Source organism: Columba livia, chromosome 23, assembly GCF_036013475.1.
Source record: "Columba livia isolate bColLiv1 breed racing homer chromosome 23, bColLiv1.pat.W.v2, whole genome shotgun sequence".
NCBI classification, from domain to species: Eukaryota; Metazoa; Chordata; class Aves; order Columbiformes; family Columbidae; genus Columba; species Columba livia.
Genome location: NC_088624.1, coordinates 5,464,860 through 5,476,800, shown reverse-complemented (window position 1 = coordinate 5,476,800; position 11,941 = coordinate 5,464,860). Strand labels below are relative to the sequence as shown.

The window sequence follows — 11,941 nt, the reverse complement described above, 5'->3', positions numbered from 1 at the left end:
CATTTCTTGATTAGTCTCAGGGATCCATGGACTGCCCAGAGAGAGGAGAAGGCCAAAGAGGCTGCGATTTCCTCCTGAGGGCAGCTTAGGGTGAAAGAAAGATGGAAACATGAGTTGCAGCCCAACTACCCAGGAATCTGAGAGCCAATGACTGGTGGAGAGAGCCAGGAGAAAATGAGAGAGGTCATTGCACACAGTCACAGGAGTCCTTGGGAAAAGTCAAGGACTGCAGGGCTTGGAGCAGCTGGGACCCTTCCTGTCAGTAAGACCATACAAAATAACCCACCAGAGTTCCCCAGGCTGACACCGCCTGCCTCCACTGCACCCCTCTGGCTCTTAGTGCCTGTCTTCTGAACACAATGATTCATCCTTGCCCCGGAAATCCCAGGATTTCTCATCCGATCTTCAAAAGAAGCATCTGCGAGGCAATGGGCATGAACTAAAAAGATACACATAGTGACATGAGTCCAACCTGGAAATCCTCAGGCCTTTAATCCCGACACTCACAGAATAAAATTTCATATAGGAAAGTACGTAGCAGATGCCAGGAAATGAGAACGCGGCAGTGCAGGAAACCAGGTCACAGCCCATACCATTAGCTGGTGTGTTTTACATTCACCATGAGCTTGTCAGAAAATTATTACTTCCACAAAGGGAGCCTGGGCCTGAGGCAGTGAAGGACTCCTATAAAAGGCAGCCCAACGCTCTGCTCTCTCATCCACTTCTCTCGCCTCCTTCTCCTGGGGAATCAGGTGAGTGTGAAGCCTCTTCTTGTCCTGCTTCTGGATCAAGGGTCTTTCCTCTATGTGTGTCTCAGCTGACAGGGTCTGTTCTGGCCCTGGGGTGAGAGACATTTTCCATGGGAGAGAAAAGGGGGATAGAAGGTCTTCTGCAGAGAGATGTTTGGACATAGTGGAGGTGGCTCCTGGAATTTGACATGGGCAGTGTATGTTGGGCCAGGAGGTGCCTTGTGTCCTCTGTGGTTGGATGCAGTGCTGCGTCTCATGATCAACCTCACACGCTCTGTTTCCTCCTACTCTCTCGTCCAGGTGACCATCTGACCCAGAGACATGTCCTGCTGCAACCCATGTGTGCCCTGCCAGCCCTGCGGCCCGACCCCGCTGGCCAACAGCTGCAATGAGCCCTGTGTCAGGCAGTGCCAGAGCTCCAATGTTGTCATCCAGCCCTCTGCAGTGATTGTGACCCTGCCTGGCCCCATCCTCAGCTCCTTCCCACAGAACACCGTTGTGGGCTCCTCCACCTCTGCTGCTGTTGGCAGCATCCTCAGCTCTGAGGGAGTTCCCATCAACTCTGGGGGCTTTGACCTCTCCTGCATTACCAGCCGCTACTGTGGCAGCAGATGTCGCCCCTGCTAAATATGCTGGCAAGTACTTTTGCCATGAAATTCCCAAAACCTTGGAACATGGTCCTTGAAAGGAGATAGAGATCCATGGTTTTGGATTCAGAGCTTTGAACCACTGTTTCCTTCTTTCAGTGAAGTCTCTTACTCTTTCCTCTGCTTATTCTGTCTCCCAAGGCCAGCCTAGCTGTGACCTGTTGGTCTCCCTCCCTCTCCAGGGCAGGCAGACTGACTCCCGGCAGGAGTTTCGCCACATCCTTGTGTGTGTCCATGGTGCTCCCTGTGAACCGCTTCCTTTTCTTCTTGAAACTCATTAAAGTTGTCTTGCATCTAATCCTGAGTCTCCGAGTCCTCTTCTGCTCACAGAGAACACTTCCATTTTGCTCAGGGAAAAATAGGGATCAAAGGGAAGGTGGGACTCCCTGCAGTGGAAATTTGTCACTTGACACCACAGTAAATCAGTTTCAAGTTTTCATAGTTCAACTGACTGGAGTTGCTCTTGAGGGACAGTCAACTTAATGACTTTGACAGTCTATTTGCTTAGCTCTCCTTGGCAAAGACATAGGCATTTCTTAAGCAACATTCTCTGCTCTTGCCAGTCACACCTGATGTATTCTCCAGCAACAGTCTGCATTAGACCTAAAAGGGACATTTGCCACTTAAAATAAGCAATTAAGAATGAGGCAATTAAGAAACCAATGCACCCAGGAACTGTCACACACCCAACTACGTGCAGCGGGAATCCGCCATTCCCCGGCAATGGTGAGTTCCAGCAGAGCAGTAGTGTTGGTCAGAACTCTGTCAGGTCCTTTCTGCTCTGGTCCATATCCACACCTCACCCTGGTATGGTCAGACCTTTATCTGGGGTAAGCGGGTTCTCTCAGTCAGGAACAAAGATGGTTTGTCCCTCTGGCAGCAACCAAAATAGTAGATTTAACCCACCGCAGCTTTGCTCCTTCACTCTTATCTGGGTTCTGATTCCTTCTGGTCAGGTACTGGACCATGGCAAAGGAGAACAAGACACCTGTAACTGATCTCATTCCCCTGGGCTTCCATCCCTCCCAGGGTGGGCACATGACCCCATGTGCCATTGTCTTCTCCACGTATCTTCTCAACCCTGGTGGAAAATGACCTCCGTTCTTCTTCCTCCTCATATTTCCTTGGTGAAGACCTGATACACCGCCACTGTTGTGTCAAAAATGATGTAGATTTTCCTTGCCTTGAGTAAAACAGTTTGTGTTGTCTGCTGGGTGACACAGTCATTTTCATGTTTGATCCTCTCAGTCATGTCCTTTAATTGTAATGTCACCATATGCAAACTTCTCTGTTGCAACACTCCCATGAAGGAGAATATCTGCTTCTTGCAATCCCTGGCAGCATGGGCATTGGGATGTGACTGGACAGGGTGGTAGATAATCTCATCTTGTCTCTCTTTCCCATGAAAGACTGGACCAGGTGATCATTCAAGGTCACTTCCCTCCCAGTGGAACCCTTCAATCGTGATGTCACAATATGCCATCCACTCTACTGCACCACTGTCATCACAAAGAAAATCCTCATTCCAAAAGAGTTTATTGTGATTGAGATTCAATTTTATTTTTTTTTTTCAGAGAAAATAGGATGGTGCATGGTTATTGTCCTCTTCATTTCCAAGACTTGTTCACCTAGAGACTTACTCTGTAAGCAGGGAATAGCAAAGAGGAACATGAACTTTTGCACTTCTTCTCTAAAAGGACAGTCTTGATCAAGAGAAATGAGAACCCCCAAAGATGAGTCAGCAAGTCCATAAGAGACTTCCATCTAGAGTGGCAGATACATGTACCCACAAGAGTGTCTTGATTGTCCAGGTCTTGTAGGTGACAGCTCTCTTTGTGCGTTGAGGTGCTCCATGCTGGGTCCATTGCCTGGGCCCCAGGGCAGAGTGGGTCCATGGCACCATGTACTTGGCTTGGCTTGGCTTCCTGGGCTTAAAACAAGTAGTTTTCCTCCCGGTGTAACCACCGAGACTGGTGCTGTTTACTGCAGGGCCTCATGTGGGGAGAGATGTCCTACCATGAGGGCACAGCCCTGCACTTTGGTGTGCCCATGTGGTTCCCAGGGGTGAGCAGGGTCTCTTGCAGGACAGCTCTACAGCCGCTAAGGACTGCACTAAACAGAGAAGGGTCACAAAGACGATCAACGGAATAAGAATCTGCAGCATAAGGAAAGGCTGAAAGAATTAGATATGTTCAGTTTTGAGAAGCTTAGTGGGGAACTCAGCACCATGCTCCAGTATTTCAAGGGTGCCTAGAAAGAAAATGGAGACTCCCTTTCTGCAAGCAGTCACATGGAAGAAACGATGGGTAATAGGTGCAAGCCACTCCTGGGAGGAATCTGACTGAACACCTGAGCAATACTATTCCTGATGAGAACAAGCACACACTGGAATACTGTCTCTGGGGAAGTGCTGGATTCTGAAACTTTGGACACCTATACAATGCAGTTAAACACGGTACTGGACCATCTTGTCTAGCCGGTGCTTTTGCCAAGAAAGGTTGGTCCAGGACATCCTTTTTGTCTGTTTCATCCTGGTATTCTATGATGGTGGTGCAGATGCATGTCTGGAGAGCAGCAGGGCCCTGCCAGGTGCTGAAGGAATATATGAGGTACGTATCGACTTGTGCCCATGTGTGTTGGTCATGCACACTAGGTCAGGTAATGGAGGGGGGGGAATGAGAGAGATGAGGCTGTAGGCTCTCCCCAGGTATTGCTGTTTCCCAGCCCCACTCCTGCCACCCTTTGGAGCCATTTCATCACTTAAGGCCATTGGCTATGGATTAGCCATGAATGTTTTCTAAGATGCAAGAGAAAGGGCACAAAATAAAATCTGCTGCAGGGAGTCCCACCCTCCCGTTCTGCCACTGTTTACCCTCAGCTGACTGGAAGAGTTGCCTCAGAACAAAGGGAAACTCAAATGTCCAGGCTTGGATGCAGTACAACTTTAATGAGTGTCAAGAAGAAATGGAGGTGGTTCACAGGGAGCACCAAGGGCACCCCCAAGGATGCAGTGAAACTCTGGCAGGGTGTCAGTCTTCCTGACCTGCAGAGGGTAGGAGACCAACATGTCCCCACTAGGCAGGCCTTGGAGACAGAATCAGCAGGGGAAAGAATGAGAGATGAGAGTTGAAGAAGTAAGCAACAGATTAAAGCTCTGAATGCAATGTCATTGAGACTTATCTCCTTTCAAGAACCGTGCTCAAAGGTCTTCGGAGTTTCCTGCCTGAGGATGTTGCCAGCGTCTTTAGCAGGGTCGGCATCTGCTGCCACAGTAGCGGCTGGTAATGCAGGAGAGGTCAAAGCCCCCAGAGTTGATGGGAACTCCCTCACAGCTGAGGATGCTGCCAACAGCAGCGGAGGTGGAGGAGCCCACAACGGTGTTCTGAGGGAAGGAGCTGAGGATGGGGCCAGGCAGGGTCACCACCACAGGGGAGGGCTCAATGACAACGGTGGAGTTCTGGCACTGCCTGACACAGGGCTCATTGCAGCTGTTGGCCAGTGGGGTTGGGCCACACGGCTGGCAGGGCACGCATGGGTTGCAGCAGGACATGTCTCTGGGACAGAGGTTCACCTGAGGGAGAGGGCAGGAGGAAATAAAGCATGAGGGGTTGCTCTTGAGAAGCAGCACTGCACCCAACCACAGTGGAGCCAAGGCACCTCCTGGCCTAACATATGCTGCCCAGATCAAATCCCAGGAGCCACCATCATCAAGTCCCAGCACCACTCTGCAGAATACTTTCTATCCCCTTCCTTCTCCCATGGGAAAAAGCTCCCATCCCACGGCCAGGACTGACCCCGTCAGCTGAGACACACATAGAGGAAAGAGCCTTGATCCAGAAGCAGGACAAGAAGAGGCTTCACACTCACCTGATTCCCCAGGAGAAGGAGGCGAGAGAAGTGGATGAGAGAGCAGAGCGTTGGGCTGCCTTTTATAGGAGTCCTGCACTGCCTCAGGCCCAGGCTCCCTTTGTGGAAGCAATAATTTTCTGACAAGCTCATGGTGAATGCAAAATACACCAGCTAATGATATGGGCTCTGTCCTAGTTTCCTGCACTGCCACCTTTTCATTTCCTGGCATTTTGCACATTCTTTCCCATATGAAGTTTTCTATTAATGCCAGGATGAAAGGCATAGGCATAAGTTTTAGCCGAAGTTCTGGTGGCAACCTGTGCAGGCAGGTGATCTGTACCTGGGTCATTCCTGTGGGTTTCTTTGTGGCAAAGTTTTCTGGAAGTGGGCAATGCTCTTATGTTTCCCATCTGGTGCTCAAGGACTGCCATTTGGGACAACAAGACTTGTCCTTTTCTGTTGCTCCTGTCACCTTCTTCATAGTTGCTCCTTGTTGCACACTTGTGGGTCTCTGGTGGGAGTGTCTGACACTATAGCAACATTAATCCTGCTTTCAGTATGATTTTGCTGGGCTCCTTTACCTCATGTCCTCTCTGTGCACTCTCTGCAGGTCCTCAGGGAATGACAGGATCATGTTTGGGGCCTGGTTTTACCTGGAATACTTGAATACTGCCACTGTGGTCCCCAATATCTCCTCAGCAGTCTCCACTTGCTGATGTTTCCTCGGCTTTCTGTGAGTGTACAGATTTTTGCATGGTTCCACGCAGGCCTGCGTGAGCACACCTGTCTCAGTCCGTACCTCTGTGACCCTCATCATGCGGGCACGTGGAGGTCACAGCTGGTGACTCTCCCCTGATTTGACCATGGACACCGTAGAGCAGCAGGTTGCCCTTGCCAGTTGGAGCCCGTTTGCAGCTGAATGGTGGTGCCTTTGTCCTGGCAGAGAGATGCTCAGGGAACTGAAATGCAGTCTCTGCCTCCTGCACCCTCTCTTTCTTGCTTTACAAACAGGGAAAAAGGCCGAGAATCCTGCACACCTGTCTCAGTTTGTACCTGTGTGACCCTCATCATGCGGGCATGTGGAGATCACAGCTGGAGGCTCTCGCCTGATATGACCATGGGCACTGTAGAGTAACAACATTGTTCTTGTCTTGACCAGAGAGAGAGTTGGGACAACAAGACACCGCTGATTTCACGTTAAAATCCTCCTAACTGTGTCATTGCCTAGGGCAGCCCATGTGAGCTGGGATGGAAAAAAATGAGAAGTGAATCACCTTGTGACCTTACTTAAGGTTAGACAGCAAAGGCACCTGCTGGGTAGGGAGGAGGATGCTGTGCAGGGGCAACAAGAGCTTATTTGACTGAGCCCAGCAGGGTCCCTCTGTTAGGAGCCAGGCCCAGAGATCCTCCTGCCTGGCCTGTAGCCACAAAGTGACATCAGCTCACCATCATCCTCTCTCAATGATAAACTGCCTCTCCTTTGCCATATTGAATGACTATGATCTCAGAGCACCAGCAAAGAACCGAGGAGCTGATACAACTTTAATTGTCCTTGAAGACTGGATCCCATCCTATATGAGAAGGGGGAGGAGAAAACCACGATTTTCCTGAATGCTCCTACTGAATGGAGACATCTGAGATAATGACATGGCACCTGCTGTTCTTTCCCTCTGTACTGCATATGTATTAAGTGGTTATGTCATGACTGTATGCTTCTTTTGAGTACTGGGCTGAGAATTCCCAGGATGTCCAGAGCAAGGATGCACCAGTGTGGGTAGAAGACCAGAGTGGTCCTGTTCTCTGAGGAAAGGCTGAAGGAGATAGGTGTTTTTCTGCGGGATGAACAGAAGGCTTGGGCAGACCTCCTCAGCATATTCTAGTACTTAAATAATATCGACAAAGAGGATGGCAGCTCTCTCATTCAAAGGAACCACATGGAGAAGACAAGCGCCAATGAGTCCAAGCGTCAATAGGGAGGTTTCAGTTTGACATAAGAAATACCTTTTCTACAGTAAGACCAATCCTTCACTGGTATGACCTCCCAGGGATGTGGTAGAGTTCCCATCACCACAAGTTTCCACGATGTGTTTGGACAGGGTGGTAGACAATCTCATATTGTCTCTCTTTCCCATGAAAGATTGGACCAGGTGATCATTCAAGGTCACTTCCGCTATTCGATATTCTATGATTCCCTGTCCCTCCCAGTAATGCCCTTCAATCGTGATGTCACAATATGCCATCCACTCTACTGCACCACTGTGATCACAAGAAAATCCTGATTCCAAAAGAGTTTATTGCAATTGAGATACACTTTTTGTTTTTCTGAGAAAATAGGATAGTGCGTGGCTATTGTCCTCTTAATTTCCAAGATTTCTTCACTGTAAAAGACATACTCTGCAGGCAGGGAATAGCAAAGAGGGTCACGAACCTTCGATCTTCTTCTCTAGAAGCACAGTCACGATCAAGAGAAATGAGAACCCCCAAAGTGTGAGTCAGCAGGTCCATATGAGACTTCCATCTAGAGTGGCAGATGCATGTATCCAGAGGACTGTCTTGATTGCCTAGGTCTTCAAGGCAACAGCTCCCATGTGCATGGAGATGCTCCATGCTGGGGTCCATTGCCTGGGCCCCAGGGCAGAGTAGGCCCGTGGCAGCATGCGGAGGGGCTTGTCTTCCTGGGTTGAGGACCAGTACTTTTCCTCCCAGTAAAACCACCAACACTGGTACTGCAGAGCTTGGTGGGGGGAGAGGTGTCCTATCATGAGGGCACAGCCCTGCACTTTGGTGTGCCCATGGGGTTCCCAGGGGTGTGCAGGGTTTCTTGCAGGACAGCTCTCCAACGACCAGGGACTGCACTGCTGGGAAGACCCTGTCATGCAAGCCAACTGCCCAGTCACCCTCTGTGCAATCATGACAGAATAATGGCCAGAAAATGAGCCTTTGAACACTCAGTGCTGTCCCGGGGCTGCTGTGGACCTTACGGTCACTAGATTCACAGCAAGTGGGGACTTTATTATGTGGCCTGAGTGTGGTTGATACAAATCCCAACTCGGGAATTATCTCAGCCAAGTGTAAGGTGCTGCCCATGGGAAAACATAATCCCAGCACCTGCTGGGAGCTATCTGGCTGGGGAGCAGCTCTGTGGAAAGGGATCTGGTGGTCCTGCTGGACAAGCAGCTCAATAGGAGTGAACAACGTCCTGCTGCAGCAAAGAAGGCCAACTAGATGCCTGGTCGCATTAGCAAGGACATGGCCAGTGGAGACAAAAGAAGTCATCATCACACTCTACTCAGAGCTTGTCAGGCCAAATCTTAAATTTGTGTTCAATTTTGGTCACTTCTATACAACAAATATGTGGACGGACTGGAAATATTCCAGAGAAGGCTCACAAAGGTGGTCAATGGAATAAGAATCTGCAGCATAAGGAAACGCTGAGAGAACTGGGGTTGTTCGGTTTGGAGAAGCATAGGGGAGACCTCAGCACTATGCTCCAGAATTATAAGAGCGCCTAGAAAGAAGATGGAGACTCCCTTGTTACAAGGAATCACATGGAAAAGACGAGGGGCAATAAGTGCAAGCTACTCCTGGGAGGTATCTGATTGAACCCCTGAGCAAAATTATTCTATGCTATTGTATGATCTGCATGCAGACCAGTGTCTGGAGAGCAACTGGGCTCTGCCAGATGCTGAAGGACTGCATGAGGTTCCTCGGTCCCGCTGACTGAGCCCATGTGTGTTGACCATGCACACTAGATCGGGTAATGGAGGGGAAGGAATAAGAGAGATGAGAGTGTGTATTGTCCCCAGGACTTGCTGTTTCCCAGCCCCACACCTGCCACACCTTGGAACTCTTTACTCACTTAAGGCCATTGCCTGTAGCATTAGCCATGAATGTGTTCTTCAGCTCCAAAGGAAAGACCATGAAACAGTCCACTGCAGGGAGTCCAACCCTCCCCTTCCTCCACTTTTTCCCTGAGCAGACTGGGAGAGTTACCTCAGAACAAAGGAGGACTAAGAGGCCCAGACTCGGATGCAGCACAAGTTTAATGAGACTCAAGAAGAAAAGGAGGTGGCTCAGAGGGAGCACCATGGACAGCCATAAGATTGCAGTGAAACTCCTGCAGAGTGTCAGTCTGCCTCCCTGCAGAGGGAGGGACAAAAACAGGTCCCTGCCACACTGCCCTTGGGAGACAGAATCGGCAAAAGCAACAGAGAGACATGAGTCGAAGAAGGAAACGAGTTCAGAGCTCTGAATGCAATGCCATGAAGCTCTACCTCCTTTCAAGGACCATGTTCCAAGGTCTTGAGAGGTTCTTGCCCAAGGACATTGCCAGCAGCTTTAGCAGGGTCGGCATCTGCTGCCACAGTAGCGGCTGGTAATGCAGGAGAGGTCAAAGCCTCCAGAGTTGATGGGCACTCCCTCACAGCTGAGGATGCTGCCAACAGCAGCGGAGGTGGAGGAGCCCACAACGGTGTTCTGTGGGAAGGAGCTGAGGATGGGGCCGGGCAGGGTCACCACCACCGGGGAGGGCTGGATGGCGATGGTGGAGCTCTGGCACTGCCTGACACAGGGCTCATTGCAGCTGTTGGCCAGCGGGGTCGGGCCACAGGGCTGGCAGGGCACGCATGGGTTGCAGCAGGACATGTCTCTGGGACAGAGGCTCACCTGAGAGGACAGGATGAAACAGAGCATGACGTGCACATGAAAAGCAGCACTGCACCCAACCACAGAGGGCACAAGGCACCTCCTGGACCAGCATACGCTGCCCGCCTCAAATCCCAGCAGCCACCTCCACTAAGTCCCTGCCTCTCTCAACAGAAGACCTTCTCTCCCCTTCCCCCTCCCATGAGAATCAGCTCCCAAGCCAGGGCAAGGACAGACCCTATCAGCTGAGACACACATTGAAAAAAGACACCGGATCCTGAAGCAGGAGGACAAGAGGCATCACACTCACCTGATGCCCAAGGAGAATGAAGCGAGAGAAGTGGATGAGAGAGCAGGGAGTTGGGCTGCCATTTATAGGAGTCCTGCACTGCCTCAGGCTCAGGCACCCTTTGTGGAAGCAATAATTTTCTGACAAGCTCATGATGAATGTAAAACACATCGGCTAATGGCATGGGCTGTGTCCTGATTTTGTGCACTGCCGCCTTTTCATTTCCTGTTTTCTGCCATGTGCTTTCCCATATGAAGGCTTTTTCTGTAAGTGCCAGGATGAAAGGCCTGAGGATTTCCAGGGTAGACAGATGTCAGCATGGGCAGAAGACTCAGGCCAAGTGCTGGTGGCATCCTGTGCAGGTAGGTGATTTTCAGCTGGGTCATTACTGTGGGCTCCTTTGCGGCAAAGTTGTCCGGAAAAGGGCAACACTGTAATGTTTCCCATCCGGTGACCAAGGACTGACATTTGGGACAACATGCCATATCCTTTTCTCTTGTTTCCTCCACCTTTCCGATGGTTGTTCATTGCTGGATGCAGGCAGGCCTCTGCTGGGAGTGTCTGACACTATCACGACACTAACAGTGCTCTCAGGATGATTTTGCTGGGCTCCTTTGCCTTATGCCCTCTCCTTGCACTCTCTGCAGGTCCTCAGGAAATGCCAGGAGATTGTCTGGGGCCTGGTTTTCCCTTTGGAACTTGAATCCTTTTCTAGCACAGTGGTCTCCAGCATGTCCTCAACAAAGTACCCATTTGCTGATGGTTTTCTGGCTTTCTGTGAGCATACAGAGCATTGCATGGTTCGATGCAGACCTACACGAGCACACTTGTGTCCCTCTGTACCTCTATGACCCTCATCATGAAGACACGTGCATGTTGTAGCAGGTGACTCTTCCCTGGTGTGTCCAAGAGCAGCGTAGAGCAGCAGGCTGCCTTTGACAAAAGGAGCCCATCTGCAGCTGAGTGGTGGTGCTTTTGTCCTGGCAGAGAGGTTCTCAGAGAGCAGCTGGCCAGCCTGGTGCTGAGTGAGGCAGTAGCTGTGTAGCTCTGATCAAATGCGCATTAGACCGGGGTCCAGGTGTAGCTCTGCTGTGAGATGGAGGGCCTAATCTCTGGGTGCATTAGGGAGCGTCCAAGAGTTTTCAGTCAAACTCCTTTGCTTTTCAAGCACCACATCCCTATAAAAGAACTGAGTCGGAGGGCCCATCAGCTGTGTCTGAGAATGCAGGGACGTGTGTAGTAGGGAAAGCCACAAACACTCTGATGGTTTTCACAGGTAGGTCAGTCAAAGTCTGTGTTGGATCAGAAAGGAACTGTTGTGTATTGACCACAACCCCATAGTCTGCATCCCACTGTATTGTTTAAGAGTGGATCAAATAGAGAAGCCTGCAATGAAGGATTGAAGTTGAATCTGTTAAAAAGAGTTAAGGAATGTGGGGAAATTCTTAAGGCTATTTTGGATGTTTTTTACCATCCCGCTTCACTTCTTATTGTTAGCAATTTAAATTATTCTTCTCCAAGTCAGGCCTATTGTGCCCCAAATGATCATTGGTGAGTAATACCCCTGTCTTCACCAGGACCCATGACGGTTTTCACCTTATGTTTTCCACCTGTCCCGTAGATGAAGGAGACTGTAGCCAGGTGGGTGGGTGCCTGGAAGCCAGCCAAGGTCTTCTTGGATTTGCAACATTTATGGCAGTTAAAAGGGACCAGGAGTGTCTGTCATTTCCATGCTTTACTTCTGCTTTCTATCTGTGCCATCA

General features: G+C 50.2%; 3 protein-coding genes across 3 annotated transcripts; 1 reads left to right on the top strand and 2 right to left on the bottom strand.

The window, feature by feature from the left end:
- The first annotated feature begins 606 nt into the window (after positions 1 to 606).
- Positions 607 to 1,694, top strand: LOC135576208 (feather keratin Cos1-2-like). The gene is made up of 2 exons (XM_065039959.1): positions 607 to 752; positions 1,050 to 1,694. Exon 2 carries the CDS (start codon positions 1,071 to 1,073, stop codon positions 1,374 to 1,376), a length of 306 nt encoding a protein of 101 aa, XP_064896031.1. The 5' UTR covers positions 607 to 752; positions 1,050 to 1,070; the 3' UTR covers positions 1,377 to 1,694.
- Positions 1,695 to 4,323: 2,629 nt separating this feature from the next.
- Positions 4,324 to 5,411, bottom strand: LOC135576202 (feather keratin Cos1-1/Cos1-3/Cos2-1-like). Its single transcript, XM_065039948.1, has 2 exons — positions 5,264 to 5,411; positions 4,324 to 4,967 (listed from the first exon to the last, which is right to left on the bottom strand). The coding sequence occupies exons 1-2, from the start codon at positions 5,393 to 5,395 to the stop codon at positions 4,641 to 4,643; spliced, it is 459 nt and encodes a 152-aa protein (XP_064896020.1). The 5' UTR covers positions 5,396 to 5,411; the 3' UTR covers positions 4,324 to 4,640.
- A 3,859-nt stretch (positions 5,412 to 9,270) lies between these two features.
- LOC135576197 (feather keratin Cos1-2-like) lies at positions 9,271 to 10,364 on the bottom strand. Its single transcript, XM_065039937.1, has 2 exons — positions 10,200 to 10,364; positions 9,271 to 9,910 (listed from the first exon to the last, which is right to left on the bottom strand). Exons 1-2 carry the CDS (start codon positions 10,347 to 10,349, stop codon positions 9,584 to 9,586), a joined length of 477 nt encoding a protein of 158 aa, XP_064896009.1. The 5' UTR covers positions 10,350 to 10,364; the 3' UTR covers positions 9,271 to 9,583.
- Between the last annotated feature and the right edge of the window lie 1,577 nt (positions 10,365 to 11,941).